This window comes from Anneissia japonica, unplaced genomic scaffold (assembly GCF_011630105.1).
Source record: "Anneissia japonica isolate Jap-2015-1 unplaced genomic scaffold, ASM1163010v1 scaffold287806_len661372_cov189, whole genome shotgun sequence".
In the NCBI taxonomy this organism is placed as follows: Eukaryota; Metazoa; Echinodermata; class Crinoidea; order Comatulida; family Comatulidae; genus Anneissia; species Anneissia japonica.
This window is the reverse complement of record NW_022743067.1, coordinates 293,445-317,563: the sequence shown is the minus strand read 5'-3', so window position 1 is coordinate 317,563 and position 24,119 is coordinate 293,445. Positions and strand designations below refer to the sequence as shown.

Here is a 24,119-nt window from a genome sequence, read left to right as displayed (position 1 = left end):
TTTTGGCTACAATAGTTTAATAATTTGTTATTACCATTACTCATTATCATTAATGAAATAATAGTCAGTCAGAGGGCTTATTAATATGTAATAATATGTATACTAAGCCTGAAGGTGGCGCTTTACTACGACGGCCATCTTGGATGGTACACATACATAACTCTGCATTGCTGCGCCATCTTGTCAACACTCTGGTTGTTTAATAGCACTATGGACTACATACAACAGAAATAAACGTCGCATGGAGTTAGTGAAAAATGGAGATCTAAATGAAAAAACCATGTATTTCAGCAAGTATTAAAAACTTTTTGTTTTATTTTAGGCCTTCTTCAAAATACCTATGCCACAGTTGATTTTTTGGCCGTAAAACCAAAATAGTTTCATGCATGCCGACTTGCCGATCGGCAGAAAATCCACATCGAACTTCGCATCGCGATGTAAAACAAAATGTCGGAAAACTTTTCTTTGACGCATGCGCATTTGCATAAATGTCTACACACATACGCACACACATACTACACACAATAAAAAACAAAAGAAATGTGACAGAGTGATTACAATAGTTCCTATTGCATTACATGCATAGGAACTAAAAATGAACAAAAAAAACAAAAACAAAAACAAACAAAAAACAGTATAGTGGAGGAAAATTATAGATTGTCAAATAAGAATGTTTTTTTAAATTTTCTTTGCATATAACCTTAAATTGGCTAACCTATTTAAGGATTTTAGTAGTAAAACATTTGTAAATCTAATAAAAAATAAATTGCTTTGGCCTGTGTTTAATTTGAGGTTAATGAGTTATACATCTTTTCAAATGAGGGAATTAATTTTTTAATTTGATTTTTAAGGTTTTCCATATTTCATCAGAGAGGGTATGTTGGAAGTAGATTTGAATAGCGTGGTAGTTAAGTGGCTTGCCTTCCAACTCCAGGGTGCTGGGTTCAAATCATGTGAGTGTTGCAAGATTTTTCTCATGATCAAAGCAACTCCACTCCCTAAACCTCATATTGAGGTTTAGTATGTGTAAAGCAGTGGGCATTAAAATCGGTCAGAGGGCCAAAGTGAATTTTTGATTTAACACCAAGGGCTGCACCCAAACTTTGATGTTTCCTGTGTGCTTCCAAAACCTTCAAGCACAGCTGTGTTAACACCACTTTATTCTCAGTTTTAATGTTACTTTTTACATTTGATCTGTGTCGGGATGTAAAAACAAGGTGTTTTCTAGCAAATGTTGCTTGGCGAGCCGCACGCATAAGGTTTTTAATTCATTTTCGAGGGCCGCAAAAAAATCACGGTGGGGCCGCACTTTCCCACCTGTGGTGTAAAGCATCTTGTTTGTATATTTGTCTTGTAAAAAGGATCATCACCTACATGTAGGACAGATATTCGCAATACAGATGTTGCATTTCAATCTCTATGTTCTCTCTACCCCCACATATGTACCTACTGTAGTAAAGTGTTTGAATGATTTTAAATGGTAATGAGCTGAATACAGGCTACAAAATTATGTACAACTGTGTTCCCTAGGTCTTTGATCCAATGACCAACATGATCATGTGAAAGGCAAAGGCACGGTTTTATTTAGTATTTATTTATTATCTTTCCACAAAAAAACAAAAAAAATTATTATAAATTATGAATGTGCCATTATTATTTATGATGTTCGTAATTCTTTTTATCTATTATCTATAAAACGGCATTTATTCCCTTTGTGTTTGATTTTAACAAAAACAATTTATTGTTTGGCCTTGTTCTATGTTCCTATTTCATATATTATGTGTTTTATCTCCATTTCTTGCACAATAACCTTTGAAATTGTGTCCATTTTGCGATTATTCATCTTTCAAAATTGGTTTCTCCGTTGTTTGTTGTGTGCGATAATTTCGTGGAATTCTTGTGCATCACATTAAATGCAATTAAAAGATTTACATGTACCAACATAGCACTTAGCAATAAGAGGTGAGTTATTATGACAAGGACTAAAAACTAACAGAAAAGAAATGGAGGAATGATCAAATTGCAAACCATATCTCTAAAGTTTGCTTTGCGAAAACCAGGCAATTACAACAACAAATACACTGCAGGAATAATATTTACCAGGATATTAGTTTTATTGCCTAAGCCTGCTTGGAAACTTGCTTATGGTTTAGAAAATAATTATATATTCTGGCTTAACCTAACATCTCTTTATTTTTTTAACCTATAAACCTATAATGTTGAGTGTTAATGTATAAATGTGGGCTGGTAAATCATACTCTAAAGTAATTCTCTTTTCTTTTATATTCTACTATAGTTATCTTATTATTATTTATTATTAAAATAATAATAATTATATAAGCCTAATCATTATCATTATATCATTATTATTATTATATAGAATTACTATAATATATTGTTATAAATATAATATTGTTACGATTATATGTACTCCCCAGCCTGATTTTCATTATGATTTTCTGTTATCTATTTTTATGTTGTCAAGGGAAAATGAATTCCAAGTACTGAACAACAGGTTTAAATCGAGACATACCTCATTGGGTGTGCATCTGATGGTATCACCTGTCACTTCTGCCTTCACAACATCTTCATCCAAAACACACTCGTATGCTGGGTGACCAGCCTAAGATACAATAGAAATATACTTATATACATTATTATGTATCTTTGAATTATGTACAGACAACTGCAAAAACCATTGATGGATAGTCAATAATGCCAAAAAAAAGGGTTTGTATTGTCCTTTTCATAGATTGAAAAAAAAAAAAACAATTAGGAAACCTTTGGTATTTTATTGCTGTTTTATATTTAAGTGCGGCTATGGAATTATAATACCAAACTTCTTTCCCAAAGAAAGAAAATAAAGTAAAATCTTCGTCAGTGCCTTTATTGATGTTTTATGTTTTACGTACATTACAAAGTAAAATAAGATAGGAAACATTTTCTGCAGCTAAATACAAAATGATATTAAATAAATACTAATTAATGAGTAACATGAGCAGAGAAAGTGAATAGAAAAAGATGGGAAATTGGTGTCCGTCAACCAACACAGAATACCTGGATTAATCAATGAAAATGCCAGGAATATTTATTCTTATTATTAATATTTATTCTATTTATTATCAAATCCCATGGCAGTTGGATGAAACTACAAACAACCAAAAACAATGATACCTCAGGCAGATTCTGAGCCACAACTTCAATAGCTCTTCTGGTGTCAACGGGCAGAAGAATCTCTGCTTCCCGTTTTGCCAAGCGAGGGCAGTTATCTGGTCCAAATTTTGTGGCATTGGTCTGGGCGTTCTATAAGAAGAGATACAAAATACATTTTTAAAAAATCAATTATAAACTGCATGAATAACAAAAATGAATAATGAAAAATATATTAATAAACCATAACAATACTACTTGGAAAAATTGAGACGGATGTGAATTTATGAAATATCTTCACTGTATTATTATGTATTTCTAGAATGACAATCATGACGATCGATAAAAATCCAGACATATTATGTTTGCTACCTGAATGAGTATTATTCTTAAATCTCTTAGGCTGAATTTCCTTTGTTACCTAGTTATTCATTCTAAGTTATCTTCAAGATTATGTAGATAGAGTAATTCCATTTTTCATGAAGATAGGGGGCACCATTGCCTTACATGTCTCTCCAAGCGATTTAAATATCGCTTTCTATTAAGAATTTTAAACACGAACTGATTTCCATTGTATTATTTATGTAGACACATTATCTAAATTTAAAACTTCAGCTCACAGTTATAGCATATATAACATTTATATTTTAAATATCTATTATAAGGGTTTATAGAAAATATATTTAATTAAATTTACTGCATGGTGATCAGGCAATATACAAAACATAAATATTAAGGATGTATAATATTTATTTGGTGATTTTTGTATCTTTAGTAAATAATCTAAATCTACCATTAATTATGATGTGCAATTAATAACTTAATTTTAACAATAATTATGAAGTTAATGATCCTTCTAATTATCATGCATGGGCTTCATTATATAATCCAATACTCAACAGTGAAATGTCAATATGCTGTTAGTGGTATAGCACCAAATACATCAAAATTATATTAAAATAATGATTTGATATTTTAAAATAATAACTTTAATATTAAATGAAACAAATATTAAACATGTAAATTCAATTTTATTATTAAATGAAACAAATATTATAAATGTAGATTTTATTCTAAAAAATGACACTAAAATCACATAAACAATGTAAAATAATTCAAGAATAAGAATATCAGAAAAAATTCCCCATCTGAAAAATACAAAAATAAATATTTATCAAAGTTAATAAATATAAATACAAGCATAATAAATTAGGCATTATGTTAATTAGGCGGCACATGTAGGCGCATTCAAAACACAATACACATATATATATACACTGTGATCTTGAATACTTCAAATTTAATTACCAACAAAAATAATAATGGGGTTAGCTAAGCTTCCGGGTGTAAAAATTTACGGGTGTAGGTTACAGCTTGTGGAAGTCGTAACTCCAAATGGTAAAAAGGAACACAAAATGGGGTTATGTTACGTGAGGCATGCACTAGTTATCAGTCAATACTTCCCGCTTTAGCGTGACAACTGGTCACTTTAAACTTCCACAAAGATGCTTGCCGATATATATTTTTTTATTGCTTTGTAATCTCTGGATATTATTTGTACTTTTGTCATTTGCTCTTTGTTTCCTGGTTCTTGCTTCTGTCACGGTTATTCTTTTTTTTTTTTATTACTATCACAAATTATGCTTTTTTTTAATTACTATCACAAATTATGCTTTTGAGTAATATATTGCTGCCTTAGTAACCACTAGCATTTTTTGCTCTGTTATTTAATTATTGTTTTTGCATGAATTCAATTTGAATAGGATCTATTTATTTATACTATTACAAATTCTAACTGTTATGGTTCTATATAAAAATCTGACCGACACAAAAATAAATTTTGAATCATTTCTCATATGACCTATGCATTTATCTAAAGAAACAATACATATTTTTTAAAGATATATTTAAATGGGGAACCTTAAGATTGGTCTAAAGACCAGAGATTAAATTAAGTAAATTTTAAACAAAGTATATATCCAATTTGATTTTTAAATACAAATATTTTAAGTTAAATCTAAGAGCTCAATTCTATATTACTACAGTTCGAGCATACAAAATGTTTTCTTCTTGTTATGTCATATTAGTACCCATAGCTCTCTATCTTTTAAAACCCATTGGAAAATTTGTTACATACATGCACACACATAAATACACACAGTGATGTTGGAACACACCCCACCCATAAAACACTAAAAAACTCAAGAAAAAGAAAAACATCTCACTTCATTCTCACTCTGCCATTTTCCCAGTGGCATATCTAGGGGAAAAGGATGTACAGGCTCATTCCCCTCCTCCCAATAAGAGGTCACCACCCCATTTAGCCATTTACCACCCCTTCACCTCCCACTGACAATTTCCAACACTCAAGTAGTTAAAAATCACCTTATTACACCCCCTTCTCTTGCTAGTTAGCAGCACCTCATCAACTGGCACCCCTACTTTACCTTTGCCTGCCCCCTCCATCAGCCTCTCCATTTCAATACTCCTAGATACACCATCACCTACCCTGCATCAACCCAATGTCAATAGATACGCCACTAGTTACAAACACCACCAGCACTGTTACATGTATGATATTCTCATAGAAAACAACACTTTTGCAGTACAAATTTTGCTGGTATCCTACCAGAGCTACAAACACTCTGCTAGCAGTTCTATGCAAATAATTTTTAAATAAACATTCCAAACTGAGGCTTTATGATTTAATGTCAACCACATAAAAAGTTGTGCCTTTGTATTTAGTTGAAATACATTAATTATACTGTGTGGTACAATACATAGTGAAAACAAATACATTAAAGTCATTAGTAGGAAATGTTGGTGTTGGTTTTCAATTGACAGTAAACTTTGAATAAAATTCCTATATTTTGAAGGGCATTTATGGATTTTACCACACACATGGTGGCAATACACACTCCATCAAAATTCCATTACAATGTCCAAAGCCATATCAAACTAGATAGACTTCACCTCTGACTTAACGTAAACACAAAAAAGGCGATAGGGAGGGCCTGTCATTTATCTAGCTATTGGTGTTCGTTCTGTCCGAGAGAGAGGGGAAAAGCAATAACAGTATGATATAATTCTGCATAGATTACACATGAATAGCAAATCAAATGAATTTGAAGCAATGGAGAATATAACATCAAATATTTCTCAGCTATCCGTGCTCAACTAGTTGCGAGTTCCTTGCAACAATTACGTGATTTGCTCATATATGGGTGTTCATACATGAGCAAATTAAAACTCATACAAAATTTTATGTTGGAGTATAATATACCTGAAATTGCTAACCATTAGTTTTAAATTAAATTATCTTTTGCTTTTGCATTGTTTGGTTTTAATTTGCACACTTCTGCAAAGCAATGTAACACTTTTTAAAGGATATGCAGTAAATAAAGTCTTATTATTCATATTTTATAGCCTGTATAGATTGCAGAGAAATGGACACAGTGCATTGACTCCTCGGAGCACGTATTCAACATTACCAAACAAAAACGTTTAAAACTCCAGACTCATATTGCATGTGACACTAAATCTACGGAATACATCATCACATTGGGGTAGCCATTTATATTAACATGCCTACAAGTAAATTGTGCGAACGCCAGTCTTTCGATGTTTGGGCGGATTAATCTCAATAACATAACATACCGATAGTGAAGTGATCTAATCTGCGAAACCCTTGCACTACCACAAAACGCATTACTCAATTTGTGACTGCCGTAAACAATAGTGACACCTGAATATGCTTTTGCTACCCATTAGCGAATAGTTCTCGCATCAAACTCTGTATAGTATCAAATCCAGTTCATGACAGACTGTATTAGAGCGCGGCTACGATTTACATCGCCTTCAGGAAACCGGCGGTTGTGATGGACAGTATATGTGACGAACATAGTAAAGTACACGTCTACCACACTCATTTTACATTGTATATATCTACATTTTATATGATTATTATACTTTTTATACAGACATATGGTTGTTCCACAAGACGAAATTGGAATTATCATTCTTAGCTCGTCTCAAATAGTTTAATCCAAACAGATACATATTTTCTGCTTTTGTGTTAAGTTTGTGGCAAACCAAAGATAAATTTTATCTTGTTCAATTTACTCGTTCAATTCTGTAATTTATTCGCATAGGATTTTGTCTTTCTTACTTGCATTTTAAATTCAAATATAAACATTTCCTCTACAGTTGACTGGGGATACTAAATTTTGTTATTCAACTTTCATGCCTGTTCCTATAATATATTTTATAATTCCAGTATTTTTTCAAAGCATTAGAGCCAATTTATTCCTGGTAATCAAAGTTAAACATGTTGTGAAATTCCCTACAAATTTTCAAATATTCTATAACTCCAGTAGTTAATTTAAAGCAGTAGTACTTTCGCCGGTAATCAGACAAATTTGTAGAAAAATTATCAATGAATATTTCAGTCTATGTAACTAGTCAAAGTTCTTTTTCTCTTTAAAATCTTCGCATTTTAAATGGGTCATTGAAGACATATCATGGTCAAATTTACATTCTTTTCTTTATTATTTTTTTTCCTAAATCTATTGGGATTTTATGCATCTGTTCAATATATTTGTGAAAATATTTTTTCCTACTTCATTACTACATTCTATTGAATATATACTGTACTACTAAATCCCCTATGACCCAACAGTTAATAACAAAGATTAATATTCTTAATAATAATCATGAATTTAATGCCTTCCTTAAATCAATTCTTTAGTGCTTTCTAAGTACCTATGATTACATCTCATACATGTAAACATGACGATTCAGTCTACGTAGCATTGAATATAATGGAGGAATAAAGCATACAGTGTTGTCGCACTGGAGATTAACATATTTTAAAGTACTTTAATATTTCATTTAATCAGAATTTTTATGCACATTTAATTTCAAACATATAGTATTTTAGTGTAGAAGGCTGACTAACACTCCAAGCTTGTGTTGGCAGATTAAGGATATGTTCTCACATGGCAGGTAACGGTTAGCAGGATCCGGATCCTGCTAACCGTTAGCCGTTTGTCCATACAAGAAAATCCCGATCCGGATACCAAGTATATGATGATCGAATCACTAGCCAATAAGGAACTGGAAATTATAAACGCGTCCATGATTGGTTGATGATAGAAACGTGCTCACTTACTAACTGATAATGCTTGCTAACCGTTAGCGGTATCCGGATACTGCTAACGGTTAGTACTAACTGATCGGGTGTTCTCACACCGGTGCTAACGGTTAGCTCCTGATCCGAATACTAGGGCTCTTGTGAGAACCAGGCTTCTGAGTACAGTAAGCAATGAGGTTGAGCAAAAGTATGTGACTGCATGACGGATAGTTGCAGGTCTCGCCCCTTTTTTGAAAAGAAACTTAAGGCCACCTGTTACAGTTTTGTTGCTCAACAAATAAGCCATTGGGGCATTCAAACCATTAAAGTGACTAAGTGCGTGACGGCCATGAACGATGGCGCAAATACACACAAACACATCATCACCATCATCATCTCCAAGCTAAATTTGTGCGAATATGCTGGCCTATATATATTTCGAAGATAAATATTATTGTGGTTTGCTGAAATCGTATTTTAAATTAAATAAAACATTATGAGAAGATTGAATGTGCCTTATTCTTTGTGATGATATCTTGCATTCACTTAAATTGATATTATATATTTAAATTAGTTTACCAAAAGCCTGCGTGACCTGTTAGCGTTTAGTTTACCTACCTTGTTTATATACTTTCTATGTGCAAGTGTGAATCTATGTGATGATGAGGCAAATATATGGTGCACATCCCAGTAGGAATGATAAGCATAAACTAAAGGCCTTCTACACTTACAAGTTCAATGTGACAAACACCATATGGATATGATATGACATCATATATGGATAAGATGTAATGTTATCATGTCCATATATAGTCAAATCACAGATTTGTCACAATAGACACTTTGATAGTGTGGACACAAATTAAAATTAATGAGGATTTATTTTATGGGACAGGAGACAATAGTAAAATTAAACAAAACTTAAGAGGAACAACTTAACCCCCACCTCCAACGTTTTCTCACCACAAATCATACGCATCCTTCAAAAATTGTGTGTGTGATATGAATTAGAAAATGGCCGCCATTTAAATTACTGGTCTAAATAACCTAGTTTTTTTGATTGATAGGCATATCATTAATTATTCATGTTTGATGCTGAACACGAAAGTTTAGGTGTAGAATCAGAATACGAACAGCAGAGAATAATCTAATACTTTTATATCAACCTAGTTATCAATGTTTCTCTTTATAAAAATTCCATTAAATATACAGTAACATTTGAAATACATCAATAATACCACCACCCACACAAGTACATGTGTATCATTTCAACCATGTTTCAACATATTTGTAACACAATCTAGGCTTTTCTGTGACATTATCAATGAAATTCCATTCACACAAAGTCATATACCATAAATCACAAAGAGTACTACACCAAGCTTTGACAACTTCAACCTTTCTTTTTCATAGAGAATGGTTACAAAGATATGACTACTGATTTTGAGGCCAGCTGAGAATGCTATGTTGATCTTCCTTTTTTCAATGTTTTTCATGTAATATTTTGTAATGTTTTGTATGTCCAAACTATTATAAAATTTAAAAAAAACCAAACTATTTCAATATGCAGACTGAGTCTTAATGTCAGTTGAGCAAAAAAATGTTATTCAGATTGTTCATACTGAATGCAATTCTATGCTGTTATTCAAGTTATTTTCTTCTACTTTTTTTTTTTTTTTGGCCATTTTTTTACTTGTTTGCATGTTATTATCAAAGTAAATACTTTGGGAAATATATGTCTGCAATGTAAGTTTTTGTTGCAATAAACCATGATTTGATTTAATTTGAATCAGTTTGATATAACGCCACCCTGGAGAGTAATATGCGAGCAAACAGGCACAAAAACACAGGTGGTATTCTCTCATTATTCACTGGTTCACTTGCATACATAATATCATTATAATAGTTATTTTGTATTTTAAGATATTCAATTTAATAATATCCAATTTTCTTTTATTCTGTCCTCTATACATGTGGCATATCACATTTTTTCTAGCATCTTACCTGTATTTTTAGTCTCAAATACTTTTTTTCATATCCATTCAATTGAATTCACTGTAATATTTTTTTTTAATATTTTCTTCTTTGCATACACCTAAATATATAAACTCTCTTTAAAACTGCTTTCATTGCTTACAAGCAATTCCTTTTCAACATCCCACAAAATACATACAGCTCATAAACAACACCACATATACATCATGCAGCTAGGAAAAACATTATAAACCCAAGGATCTACAATACATAAAGGAATCAAATAAAAACAATGCTTAAATCAACTACAAAAATTGGACGTAATATTAATAACCAATCATAATATTTGGTAAATTTTTTTAAAAAGGTATTTATTCACAAGACGTATGCAGATAGCTTTTGAAAACCAAATAAATTTCATAATTTTTAATATTGTGATTATCATATTGAATATTATTCAATGTAATAATCAAAATTGTATAGACACTAATCATATACACCAGATAATATCATCCTAGGAAAATTATACTATTAATTATTAATTTTCATTAGCAAATCTGCAAAGTTCTTGCATAATGGTTCACAACAAAAGCAGCAATTCCTTAATCATTAATAAAAGATAAAAAAATTACAAAACATCACTAAAAAACATCTACGAAATGTCCCAAAGATAAGGGAAATCATTTTAAAATGGGTCACAAAATGCGCCCAAAAAAAAAAGAGCCCAAAAATAATGAACACAGTGCGTTTATTGTGTGGCAAGGTGTTGAGCCGTTTGGTGTAATTTTAGACAACTATAACAAGAAACAGACGTAAAAAACAGAGCAAGCTTGCATGCATAACAAGACAGGAATAACAAAAGAAGAGCGAATGACCAAATATGGACCGAAAAGAGTTTTCTTACCAGTGTAAAATCTCTATAGAGCTGCATATTTGAGGAACGTGAAAGAGAAAACATGCCTCGCATGTATTACACACATCGCATGAAGAGATTACGTAAGGAAGGGAGGAATACAGGCGACATACAATGGACCTTTCATTGGGGTGTCAGTCAAACTTAACTGACGAATCAGAAGAGTGCCAGGAATATGCGCATGTGTTACAAACACACGTGTTGTCCAACAAACATGCGTGTTTTCACACTGTCATTTATGGGACTTTAGCATCAGAATCAAAGGAGCCAGGCTTAACAGAAAGGTCCATTACACGTTCAACATACATGGGACGCATTAGGAATCGGTTTAGTTTTCGTCTATATTTTTTTCAAGAGTGCTAGAACATGTGATCAGACCATGATAATGCAATTTGGAGCTAAGGTACCCGAATATTATAATTAAATAACATTAAAGACATTTAAAGCAAACTATTATCTATAATCAGCAAACTATTAATTAATGCTATATCTAATAAACAGAAAACAAAAACACAGATAATGCCAAAAATATCCCATAATTGTCGTAATAAAAATAATATTTTATTTTTAATTTATTAAAATATTAACTAGCTTGTTTTAAAAGAAGAAAAACAATAAAATCATTGGTACATTTCTATTTCTATTATTAAATATTTATGTAATTTCAAGAAGTTAAATGACCAGATTTAGATAAAAACAAACAAAAAGTCAAAAGTAGAATAATTCGTATTAATTATTTTCAATTATGGAATATAAAGTTAAGTTCTTCCAATTTTTTTTATACTTTTTCCATTGTTCAAAACAAGTTTTAAAGTGATAGTCCAGGATTTCATGTCAAACTGCAAATAATATTTTGAAAATTTGTCTTCCAGCCCGCAAATTTGTATTACTATTTGCTGTCCTCAAACTGAGCATTCGGCAGCCATTAAAAATGAATGAAGCAAAGAGTAGGCAAATCATTTCTGTAGAGGCATTGCCATCACACAACCATGTATACCGAAGTTCCTCATGACAGTATGATGGGCTCTTGTACCTTCTGCTAGAACAAGTTTATTTTAAATAAGCAATGGTCAGTGGCCAATGACCAATGGACTAAGAATTTTACTACATAAGAGGCCTGATCACATGTCTACATATGTAAATTTACAATACCAGATTGACAATCCCAATTCAACCAATTTTGTTCAGTCGCATGTATGTAGGCGGTAGGAATGTCTTTATAAATATATAACATAGAATATAACCTGTGTACATTATGCTCATACAAAACAAAAAATCTAAAAAAAACCATGCTTTTTTAAGAAATGTTGGAATATTTTCAGAATAAATAAAAGCAGAGCACAAACATGTGGTAATTGCGAATTTCCAAATTTAGAGAAAAAAAAAAAAAAACAGAACCAAAAATTAAGGCTTTAAACTCATCCCATTAGCCACAAGACAAAGACCTGTAGGAGTATTACCGGTAAATGGGGATATTTTTTGAAGAGGGGTAATATTCTAATACTTTTTAGGTCAATTTTTGGTGAGGTTTTTATGAAAATCAATTACCGCGATGAGTATGAGGTTCATTATAATCTTCAATAGGGTGTGGTTGATACTAGCTACTCAGTAGTAACACACAACTCCAAATGAACCACAGGCTCAACCACTTTGATGAATTAAATTTAACCGATTGCCTCCGAGAGAAATGCAAGTCATTTGCGATCTTTAATAAAACAAGACTGAACTAGTTCATGTTTTACTTCAAGTCATAACCGCCCTTCAACAATAATCACAAATCAATGACGTAAATTGAAGCGGTTGAAAGGGGTACATAAACAAATTCTTATAATTTGTGATCTTAAGTGTGTGCAATATACACAAATAAAAATGCTGATAAAATGGTTCATTCATCAAAGCAAACTTTTAATTCAACGAGTTAAGTTCGCATAAAAAGCACTGGTTGACAAATGCCAAATGAATTCACATCTTACTTATTTTTTATATGGGAGATGAGTCTAAAGGTGATGATAAGAAACAGAAGGCGGTGTAAAATCAAAAGATTGATTTGGAGCGTCTCTGTCTTGTAACGTTATTATTGAGATGATTTTCGCAGCCATAATTAAAGCATTCATACAGTCAAAAAAAAAGTCCAGGTTTTAACTGATTTAAGAGTAATACGGCATTCATGTTAAGGAATGAGGTACATGCGAGATACAGGTAGGTGCACGGCCAGACGGGGAAGAAAAAAGGGACGATGTTGTACTGATTCTGGAGGTCAAAGGTAAGAAGTTGACATATACAGGAGGAATTGTTAATTTACCCTTTCAGAAGTACAATCCAAAAAGTATTTATTTATTTAATTCATGACAATTTTTCTCACTTTTCTTGTTCATAACAATAACTTATTTAGTAGAAAAATTATATTTTAAAAATTAATTTCTGATAATTCTTAGTGATAGAAAACTATCCCAAAAGGAATTTATATATTAAATATGCAATTAACTGTTCAGATTTAAAAGAGATATTTTCAAGTGGATATGGTAAATGAACAAATTCCACACTGCAGATTATGACAACTTTTTGAATTTGATATGGGTTATAGGTTTGGGTCATAGGTTTGGGTTATAGGCTTAGGTCAAAAGTTGAGTTATATCACTTTAAAGTCAAAGCAAGGTCAAGGTAAGGATCAAGAAAAGGGAATTATATTTAATTAAATACATTTCTGGTATGAACTGCAATATAGCTTTATGGGTAAAAAATATTAATTAGAGAAAAATTAAATACATTTTCATTTTCAATTGAATAAAAATTGGTAAATTGGAAGTATACTAATAAATTTATAGCCAAAAAAATTGGCTACAAATTATTAGTATTTTATACAATTATCATAAATAATAATTGTATAATATTATTGAATTATTATTTTGTTTTCTATATATATGTTGCCAAAATATTTACATGGCTTTTCATTGGTGGAATAAATTAGGGAATTTGAGAAATTAATTTGCTTATTCTCGACTTTTTGTGAGTTTGTGAAAAATTGGAAAATGCTGTTATCAGTAGTATACAGATTTTAAACCCCCATTGCATTTTTAAGCGTAACCCAACCTCACATAATAATTCCAAAACCAAGTGGCACCAAAAATTTTAATAGATAACGTTATGGCATTTTGAACTGGGATCATACCTCGTGAATCTTTAACATTTGACATTATATCTTCACAGATAACCAATTATTTTAGCTATGAATTTCTGATTCAAATTTACAAAGGATAATCCATGTTCAATAAATGGCCACATCATTTCCATCCAGCGCAGAAAAAAAGCACCGCAAACCTAACTAAATTCACCATTTTAAATTTATGCCTAGCTTTGTCGCAACAATGACGGCGCTATTTTTGATACATACCCCTTGTCCGCCAACCACCCCTTGTAGTTTACACTGTTGGGAATTGCCTGTACATTTATTCTCATAAATGCACCAATCACAGGCAAAGTTACTTGACACGCAACTAGTGCAATCCTTGAATGCGCTGCAGTCGTAGAAGACAAATTTACTGCTGACAAACTCCATGTTGGTCTCATTTGATAGTAGGGACAGTTTAACCTCCAGAGACCCTAGTAAACAAAAATCAAATTCAAAATATGAAGCAAGTTATCAAACAATACATGCAATCAACAATTATATATTTGTTTTACAGACTTCACTAAAAAATTTTCAGTACTATTTATGTGTTTCACAAACTCAATTTTTTAAAGATTGTCAGAGGAGGGAGGAAAAAAATAAAAACAAAAAATATCCAAAAACATTGAGACGGAGGAGAGAATAAAAAATGTTTATTGGTGAATGTAACCAGTGTAGTAGTGGGAAGGTTTGCTTTAAATTTATGTAATTAGGGAGAAATATACACATCTTATTTTTGGGGATTTCAAGGCAACGGCAGGCGAAAAATGAAATTTCCATTTTTAGTGGCAGTGGGTGTGCTAGTTGGCCAAAAATAAAAAGTTATTTTTATTTTGAAATCATCATTACTGGTGGGCAGGAAGTTCACTAAATAATGTATGAAAATAAGTCTCGCCTTAGCAAGGAAAATAGTTTCATGTTCTAGATTTTATTTAGGCAGCCTGTAAGCTGAAATCGTTGGTTTACAAATAAATATATAAATATATATATAAGAAAAAATTACACCTACTTAATGCTAATAATTCATTTAAATATGGGATTCAGGAATTCAAATATTAAATTTTATTGATACAGTTTAGTAAAGACATTACATCTTAAAAATTCAAGTACTGCCCCTTGATGTCGGTTTGTGATCCGTTTTGTTGTTGTTGAATAAATATCTGTTGATATACTCATTTGCGTAAATTCATTAGTACTACATTTGCCACTAATGTCGTTCTTCATCAACTACAGCACTTTGATAAAAATTCAATGATGGACCACACACTCTGAGGCTCTTGTACGGATTATCAAATTTTCTTTGACAAACTGTTATATATGCCCAAATATAGTCACGATGTGCCTATATATGGTCATGGTGAGATGCCATCATGACCATATTTAGGCATGCCATGTCACTTACTGTTAACTTATATTATTACACCATAGACATAATGTTGTTACTTGAAATATTATGCATTCGTCCACAACAAAATTACACTATTAGCATTCTTATTTTTATATAATTTCCTTACATTTCATCAAATAGCATATAAACTTCAAAAATCTTTATTTTATATTTTAAATATATATATATATAAGATATTGATCTTTATTCAAATTTAGTCCCATTATTAGGCTTCCAGAGTGTTGTTTTGTTGAGATGGAAAGACATTAACAGAATTGAAAACAGGACTATGGGTTAGAAGGAAAGCAAACAAACCACTACAGCTTCATGTAAGAAGGAAATACATTAATTTTTAGACCTATTATTAATAAAGAAATATATAATTACAAGGATGTTTATTAGCTTGTCTTCATAGCTTAATCAGTAAAGCAACAAATGGCAATTGGTCTTTGGTTTGGAAACAGAAAAAAATTATTTTATTACTTCTGAAATGGATATGTAAACAATACATATTATATTATTAGAAAAATCATATTATTTTATTATTAGAAAAAAAATACATTACTAACCTCCAGACTGGATATCCTCTTGTGGGGGTGTTTTGCATTTTAAGGTAGGGGGTATAGTTGAATTGTCGATAGAGATAACCGGAGTTGTTAGAATATTTTCGAAGACGCAGGAATATGTTTCAACTGGTGCTTTTGGAAGGCTCCTGACGGTCATCGTTAACTGAAAAATATCAAAGCATTTAATGTGATCATTTTGAGACTTCGGAATCAAATCATAATAGAAGAGTAATCCGTTTCAGGAGATCCCGACATGTTGTTACACTCGCGATAAAATTAATTGCCAGCAGGCAAAGAAAAAAAGTAAAGCCTGTAGTATATGAATCACTGAGCAGGCTGTTAAAATGTTCTTATCAATATATCTAATGATTATTGCAGAGTGTTATGACCTTGGTGAAAACCTGCAAAGTTCTTGAAATGTAACAGTGGGTATGGTAAAAACGGAAGTCGATAAGGAATTGCACGTTCACACATTTTGCAAATATCTGCCGATGGGCAATAACCTTATTATGAGTTGTAACATCTAGGTTACATGCTGTGTGTTGGAATTATATTCACATTTTAAATTCATATCCGAGTCTAAACAATCTATGCATTTCTTCAAAAAATCTGTAAACATTGTTTCCCAATCTCAAACAAATTCTGGACATAAACTAGCTGCAATCTGCATTAGAATTGGGGAGAATGAAAATGCTTCTTTTGATAATGTTTCTTTACTTTTCCAAAGATAATCTGATTGTTTCACAGTTACTGTGCTTCAGTGTGAGTGCAGTGAGTCCAATTGCAGTATTTTTTCAATTTATATACAGATATAGAATGAATACAATAGAAACACATGCAAATGGCAACTGCATGAATAAGTTCAACAATCTAACTAATCATTTGGGACACTGATGCTCTATATAAACCAAGTCTCTGGGGCTTGGAGAGTGGACCTGCTCTTGATTGTAGGAGAAACCTTGACATTTACCAAGATTAGATCTATAGGGCCTGTTTCTACTGGAAAAAAAAGATCGATTAAAAAAATTGCTTTTTAAAAAATCGCTTATTTTCTCGCAGTAGAAACGGGACCAGTTCAAAAAATGCAATTAAAAAAAATTGATTAGAAACACGCAATGGATAGCATGTTTGAACGGCAAATAACCGATTTTGGCTGTGCACTTTTTAGTTACAACACAAAAAGCGATTATCAAGTGAAATGTGACCTCCAGGTCAAACCACTGCAAAGCTAGATCGTGATTAGTCCTTTTGTACATGTCCTAGGCCTACAAGCTAAAATGTCAACAAACAAGTGGAGCAAAGAAATTACTTGTTTTGTAATAATGTCGGGGGAGGGGGGTATTGACCTACAGTAGGCCTAGCCTAGGCCTCTCCACTCTTCTGGGCCTACCGTTGTCCTTGTTGGTTCGCTCGTTCGTTGTGTTGATGAGCACAGCCGAAAGCATTCGCTTTCTCGCCGCACATCGTATCCTCCTTGTCATCATGACCGGAATTCATGTGAAATGTATTGTCTTGGTGAGAAAGAAACTATACTGTTGTTGTATAAACAAAATGGTGACGTAATTTCAGCCGCGAAAAACGATTTTCGTAAAAGCAAAAATGCAGTTGCAATGCGGGCAGGCTGTCTGGGCACTCATTAAAAAAGCGGTTGGATGATGTGGCATTGCAAGTATTTGTATCAGCATTAAATTGGACGTACGACTAGGAATACGCCTCAGAGAGTGGAGGAGGTTGCACTTATGTGCTGGTTTGATCATAGATCCGATAACCAGGGGTAATAATAACAGCATCGCCAGTGCCTCGTATCCCTTCGGTAAAAGGCGCGGTATAAATATCTATATTATTATTATTTCTTTATATCACTCTTCTTTTAATTCAAAAGCTAATATAGAATTTTCATACAACCACAAACTCAATGATAAATACACAAATGGTGTCCAAACTACAAGTTAACTGCCAATGAAAATGACTTGCACTCGCAACCTAAACATTTATCCAATCAACAGCATTCACATAGTTCACCCTACGTTCACCCACGTTCATCCTTGCTCTCCTCACTCACCTTAACATCAACTAATGTTAGGAAATTTGTTAGCCTATAGGATCTGCTCCGGGAAATAATTTATTACTTGTTCAAGGAAAAACGGCATAAAAACAAGATGCTGTATCATTTTAGGATGAGACAATGCTCGTTTGATCATCAAGTCAAATCTTCCCTTCTACATAACTAAGCAATTTCAATCAAGGATGACTGGTCATGCATGAAATTCACCAGTCCAAGACCATAAACAGATCATAATTTCATACAGAGCATTTTTTTCAGACTTCCTTGGTAAATTATTCAGTGTAGTATGGAACTTGTTGTTTCACTTAGCAGCTCTTTGGAAAAATGTTATAGATATGATAATTGGTAGACTTGATGTAGGCCAACTACTACTATGATGCCTGCACATTAATCACAACAGGCATGAATGGTGGAAATTCAATTTTTAAAAATAATTTTGCTGGTGGTAGACATGAAATAAAGCAGCCTAAAATGTTACAATTGTTGACATAACCTTCCTTTTCATAGGGGTTAATCTCACATTTTTTAATTTGTACTTTTCAGGGGACTGAACTCTTCTCAACTACGTGAGTAAAGTGAGAGGATAGACTAGAAATCTTTTCCTGGAAATCGTTTTCAAGTATTGTTCTATTTTAAATTCTAAATGATCTTGAACCATGCAAGAAGCTGGCCTCCTCACTTGCAACTTTAAATGAAAAAACCTAGTCAGCTAGGCTACCTTAATATTAGATACTCTTGGCTGAACACAAGGACTTTAACAGTAAGGAAATCATGGCTAGGCTACTAGGCAATTGGGCTCCACTTAATGACAAATATCTTTGCAAGTAATCTCACGAGGTCACAGAATTATATTTGGCAATATTAACAGGTCATCTTTTAAACTGCAACTGGCTTAATATCAAATTAATCTGTACTGTTGGAATTCATTCTTCACTAAATTTTAACAAAGGTTCAGTGATAAATATTTAGTCCGATTTACATTATAACTATAATAAAAGAAAATAAGTTGATATTCAAAAACAAATATTAACATTATATAAAATAAGTACTAATTTCAAATTTTTAAATTTCAAATTTACTTCGGGTTACAATTACAATCAAAATTACTATAAAAAGACAATAAAAAACAGAAACAAAAACAAAGAGTGCTGCCAACCCAGGATAACAAAAAGTACACAAAAGTGTCACTATCATGTGGTTCTCTAAGGCAGCACTCAACACACAGAAAACAACACAAAAGATAAAATATATATCATTTAGAAAAATAAAATATTAAATATTAAATGATTGTAATATAAAATATTATTGCAAGGGATCTCATAATTATCAAGTGACTATGGAAATATATAGGCCTAACATTATATGAAAGTATACACATAATATGTAAATATGAAATATATAGTACAATAAATCAGATAATTTATGTAGGTTATTTGAATTAAGTCTATAATGATCAATAAAAAGTTTAAATAGTAATAACATTTTATAGTACTTTAATCCAATTATAAAAGGTACAGTTAAGGTCGCATCTGTCTTAGGGTGCGTTCGGGCGAGAACCGGAAAACCTTTACTAGTTTCTTACCGGTAAAAGTATCCGCGGGTGGTTTACCTGTTCATGCACAACTCCAACACAACACCGCTTTCGAAAAACCATTAACCTCGGATGTACAACCTAGGGTCAATATGTAAATGCCAGTTTCTATCCCATAATCCCCTTTTATGCCTCCTCGCTCGGCCCTCTAGCCTCTCTCTCTCAAAAAAAAAAAACGCGCGATCCATTTCCTGATTCTCCCGAACGTAATTTATAATACAGTAATTAATAAATAGCAGTAGGTGTGCCTTTTGGGCGTGGGTATACTATGAATAAACTTTCAAATAATTGTTTATAAAAACAGAAAATTACTACCATTGTCAAACAAATAAGCAGTGGCCCCATGATGATGATCGGTATGCAAGCGGATGCGAGTAATTAACAATCTGGATTCTAGGCTAGCCCTCCGTTGAAAATATTATTTTATCGAGCTTTTCAGTTTTGTTTTTGGAAAATAACTGTAAAAAGAATCGGGAGAATTAAAATGTAAACAAACTTTGACTATGGAAATATATAGGCCTAACATTATATGAAAGTATACACATAATATGTAAATATGAAATATATAGTACAATAAATCAGATAATTTATGTAGGTTATTTGAATTAAGTCTATAATGATCAATAAAAAGTTTAAATAGTAATAACATTTTATAGTACTTTAATCCAATTATAAAAGGTACAGTTAAGGTCGCATCTGTCTTAGGGTGCGTTCGGGCGAGAACCGGAAAACCTTTACTAGTTTCTTACCGGTAAAAGTATCCGCGGGTGGTCTACCCGTTCGTGCACAACTCCAACACAACACCGCTTTTGAAAAACCATTAACCTCGGATGTACAACCTAGGGTCAATATGTAAATGCAAGTTTCTATCCCACAATCCCCTTTTATACCTCCTCGCTCAGCCCTCTAGCCTCTCTCTCTCTCTCTGTCTCTCTCTCAAAAAAAACAAAAAAACAAAAAACGCGCGATCCATTTCCCGATTCTCCCGAACGTAATTTATAATACAGTAATTAATAATAATACTTGACATATTTTCGACTGCCATTTCAAAATGGTGAATTTTTACCAACTAACGGCAGTTGTCACAACCATTTTTGGGCGTGGGTATACTATGAATAAACTTTCAAATAATTGTTTATAAAAACAGAAAATAACTACCACTGTCAAACAAATAAGCAGTAGCCCCATGATGATGATCGGTATGCAAGCGGACGCGAGTAATTAACAATCTGGATTCTAGGCTAGCCCTCTGTTGAAAATATTATTTTATCAAGCTTTTCGGTTTTGTTTTTGGAAAATAACTGTAAAAAGAATCGGGAGAATTAAAATGTAAACAAACTTTAGCTCTGGTGCGTGCCGAAACAATTAAAGAGCAATCAAAATAGGATTAAATGCTCCCTGCTGCTAACGCATGCGCAAATAGGCCAGTTTTAATCCTCCAGAACACTGCAATTTGCAGCGTTGGGTTATCGGCGAATATCAGCTGACGGTCCACGATTAACACCCGTTCGGGCGAAAACTAGAAATTGCTGTTACCGCTTTTACTCCGTGTTCAACACCAAAAAAAACTCGCCCGAACGCACCCTTAATTTCTTAACCCAAGTAATCATCTAGACTAACACTAAAGAAAAACCAGTTAATATGATGTAATTTTTGTATTTAACCTTTGTAAAAACTTATTAACAACAATTTATATCCCAACTGTAAATGGTTCTTCAATATATAGAGTTTTGAAACTTGCATGACAATTTCGGTCGCTGACAGCTACCATTATCAAATGACTGGAATGTATAACTTAAGCTTTTAGTCTATATATTGAAGAACCAATTACAGTATACTAATTTAACTAAAGACTAGATGAAGTTCCTCCAAGAATTAATATCTCATTCTGCACACAGCAATGAAATTTCTTGAAAGCTATTTTTTAGTGCCTGACCTTTCGCGTACGAAGTGCTATTTTAATCCCTAGTTGTTGTGGTAGTGTTGCTGCAATATCATCGTAGTACCAGGTAACATTATCAGGTACCCACATGTACCCTGGGTGAAGAGAACCAATGCTGATGATATAATGTGCTTTGCTCAAGAACACAGGCAAACTGCATAGTAAGTTCCCGGAGTGTCAATCAAACTTAACAACTGACCAATCAGAACAGTGCGCATGTCTAACAAACACACATGTTGTCCTACAAACGCACATGTTTGCCTATGTTTTTACACTGTCGTTTTGTGGGACCTTAGCAATAATATCCAAGGGCGGAGCTAAGTGGAAAGGTCCATTGAAATCCAGACATCGAGGTTGGGAAACCAAATCATTAGCACTGCGTCAAACCACTTATACGGGCTTCTACACTGCTATAAATTGCTACCATAGGATGTTGTGGCATTGAATGAGTATGTGTCATTTAGAAGTGCCTGCACCTGTTCTCGATATCCTCTATACTTTTCTATTTTTTAGATTATTTTGTTTCCAATGGCAAGTATAAATACTGTATATTTAGTTTTAATAAAGTCCGACCAGCAAACTTCCAAATGCCAAAGTGTTTTGGTATATTTTTGGATGTCATATGTCTGTCCAAGCCATCCCCCTGCTAATGTAATTTCCAGGAACAAATAACTACTAACTCTCTGTATAATTCTAGTAAAAGGTTTCTGGGTTGATTCTAGAAGCAATGGGTTTTAAACAAGATTATTCAGATTTTAATGAATCATCAATCATCCTAAAAGAAATGATAAAAATTTGCAATCAATTTAATGGATGACGTCTGCAAGTAAGTACATACAAGATCTATTATTTTTACTAGCGTTTTTCAATCACTTAAATCTAGTATATTATGTACTACATATAATTACATATTATTAATTGACTTTTATAAATGTCAACAAAATATGTTTTGTTTTTTGCATTTGAACATTTTTTAAGTTTATAGTAAGCATACGATGGATATAACACCTTTTTAACATAAACAAAACAATATTATTAAAATGATGGATAGAAATAATTATTAAATTAAATATATTTTATTTAATTTAAATTTATTGTTATTCAACAGTGAGTTATTTCCTCATTACAGGAAAGTATTTTTCTAACAAGTCTCATAATAAACTAGTTATGAGATTTGAGCCTAGGACCCTGGGAATGAAAGGTAACCCCCAAGCAACAGCACCACTCTAGCTCCCTTTAATAGTAGCAGAGATACCTACATTGCAGCAGAACTAGATCAAAAAATTGCAACAAATTTAATGAAATCAAATACACTAAACCAGCTTGAGTAACAATAGAAAGGTTTTCCATTGTGTTATATTACGTTAAATGGTTATTTCAGTAAATACTACATGTTTCTTTAGGAATCTAGGACTAATATGAATTTGTAGGCGATTGAAATGAAAACATTTGGAAAACGATTTAGGCGACAATAAACCCAAAATAACGAATACTACAAGGCACATCAACCAGTCATTTTGAGTTTAACAGCAACAGCAATTAAGAATAACGCTATAGTATTCTGTTTATCTGTGCCTTATTTGATCGATACTAGTATTATACTTCGTGTAACAGTGCGAGATTTGCGAGTAAACTGTGATTACCTGACAAGCGTGTCAACACACATTAACGCATCGATCAACCAAGCCTCTTTGAAGGAGAATTTTTTGATATAACATTTGTATTTTAGCTGTGCAAGTTGATATATCTTCCACAGCCATTCAGTAAACGTGTCTCGTATTTGATTGTCTAGATAGTAATCTAACGACTTCCAACTGCACATTAAAAAAGAGAGTGGTGGTGGCAATTGTATCTAATTGGTTATATTACTAAAAACATTATTTACTATGATGTTTTTTACACTTCCCTTACAGCCTCTTAAATTATCTCTATATATAAAACTTGTTCTCTCATAAACATGCTTAACATGTCCTATATAAATCATATTATTAAATAGAAGTAAATATTTTACAGACACATACCTCAATTTGCATATTGCTTGGCAAATTAGCCGGCTCAATCTTGCTAATCTGGATACATTGGTCCAGATTATTCAACCAACGATTCTCTCCAACTTTATCAGCCCCTGTGCATGCTTTGTCATTCTTGCGTGTACATCTGAAATTATAAATAAAAGGGAAATAAGTATGTGTTTAAAAGATATATTTTTACGATATGTTGACATAAATAAATAT

The 24,119-nt window shown here is 32.4% G+C and overlaps 1 protein-coding gene across 1 annotated transcript in view; it reads right to left on the bottom strand.

Annotated features, from left to right (window-relative positions):
* LOC117119335 (plexin-A4-like) overlaps positions 1-24,119 on the bottom strand; it is a 90,697-nt gene that overhangs the window by 24,923 nt on the left and 41,655 nt on the right. The window contains exons 5-10 of the mRNA XM_033264122.1: positions 23,907-24,042; positions 16,291-16,450; positions 14,560-14,768; positions 11,160-11,180; positions 3,175-3,303; positions 2,534-2,623 (exon numbers count right to left, since the gene is read on the bottom strand). Coding sequence (XP_033120013.1) covers positions 2,534-2,623; positions 3,175-3,303; positions 11,160-11,180; positions 14,560-14,768; positions 16,291-16,450; positions 23,907-24,042 — 745 coding nt within the window. The remainder of the gene's footprint in view (positions 1-2,533; positions 2,624-3,174; positions 3,304-11,159; positions 11,181-14,559; positions 14,769-16,290; positions 16,451-23,906; positions 24,043-24,119) is intronic.